Genomic DNA, 943 nt, shown 5'->3' on the forward strand with positions numbered 1-943 from the left:
TAATAATATTTGCTGCAGTGTCGTCTCAGCTTCTGAACGTTTAGCAAATTCCCCAGTTACACTATACGCAGTCGAGTTTCTTGCTCAATATGAGGGCAACTTTCATGAAAAGCAATTACGGAGATTTTCCGAACGATATCGATCTAAATTCCTTTTTACTGCAAGCGATGTCCTAGACGATATATCTGCATGTTGCAGGATAAGTCTTGAAAAACATCCATGATGTGGAAACAGGTGTAGCAAATGCCTCCGCGCGACATACATCCAGGATCGTCATACGCATACGCTGCGACCCGAAGGACTCGCCGGTATCGTTGGGATTAAAATTCGGCTCCGGACGAGGAAATGCGTGCGTTTGATGCAGCTCACGAAAGACATCGGTCTAAATTTGCACGGCTTCAGCTTCCATGTCGGTAGCCCGTGCGTCGAGCTCGAGGCTTACGCCAGAGGTATCGCATTGTGCAAACAATTAGTTACCGTCTCCAAGGCAATCGGGTGCGACAAGGTGCAGTTGATCGACATCGGCGGTGGATTTCCGGGCATGAGCGGAACGGACGTTGACATGGTAAATAGGACTCCCCGATAACCGTTCATCTTTCATCAGAATGTTAGAATAAATTGTAGGACATGAAATCGTTACTATATAGATAGGTATAAAAAAATTAGACAAAATTGGAGTCCAAATTTCTAATAATAAAAAATCGACTTTAGATTCGCGATATACTTTTGACAATGAGTGAAATTTTGAGACATCTCTTGATATATATGGTAATTTCTCCACACAGTTCGCCAATATTATCAACGAGGCGGTAAAGGATGTTGATCCTAACATAAAAATTATCAGCGAGCCGGGAAGATACTACGTAACTTCTGCCTTCACTTTAGCCTCGTATTTGCATTCCAAGAGAATCGTTCCGAAGAACGGAGAAATAATGAGAATGTA

The 943-nt window shown here is 42.8% G+C and overlaps 1 protein-coding gene across 1 annotated transcript; it reads left to right on the forward strand.

The window, feature by feature from the left end:
* Nucleotides 1–7: 7 nt before the first annotated feature.
* LOC105461163 (ornithine decarboxylase 2-like) lies at nt 8–938 on the forward strand (the record flags this gene model as incomplete). Its single annotated transcript, XM_011707646.1, has 2 exons — nt 8–565; nt 786–938. Coding segments are annotated over exons 1-2 (360 nt in total), but the record flags the coding sequence as incomplete, so codon positions are not given.
* Nucleotides 939–943: the final 5 nt, after the last annotated feature.

This window comes from Wasmannia auropunctata, unplaced genomic scaffold (assembly GCF_000956235.1).
Source record: "Wasmannia auropunctata unplaced genomic scaffold, wasmannia.A_1.0 LD307842.1, whole genome shotgun sequence".
Taxonomy (NCBI): Eukaryota; Metazoa; Arthropoda; class Insecta; order Hymenoptera; family Formicidae; genus Wasmannia; species Wasmannia auropunctata.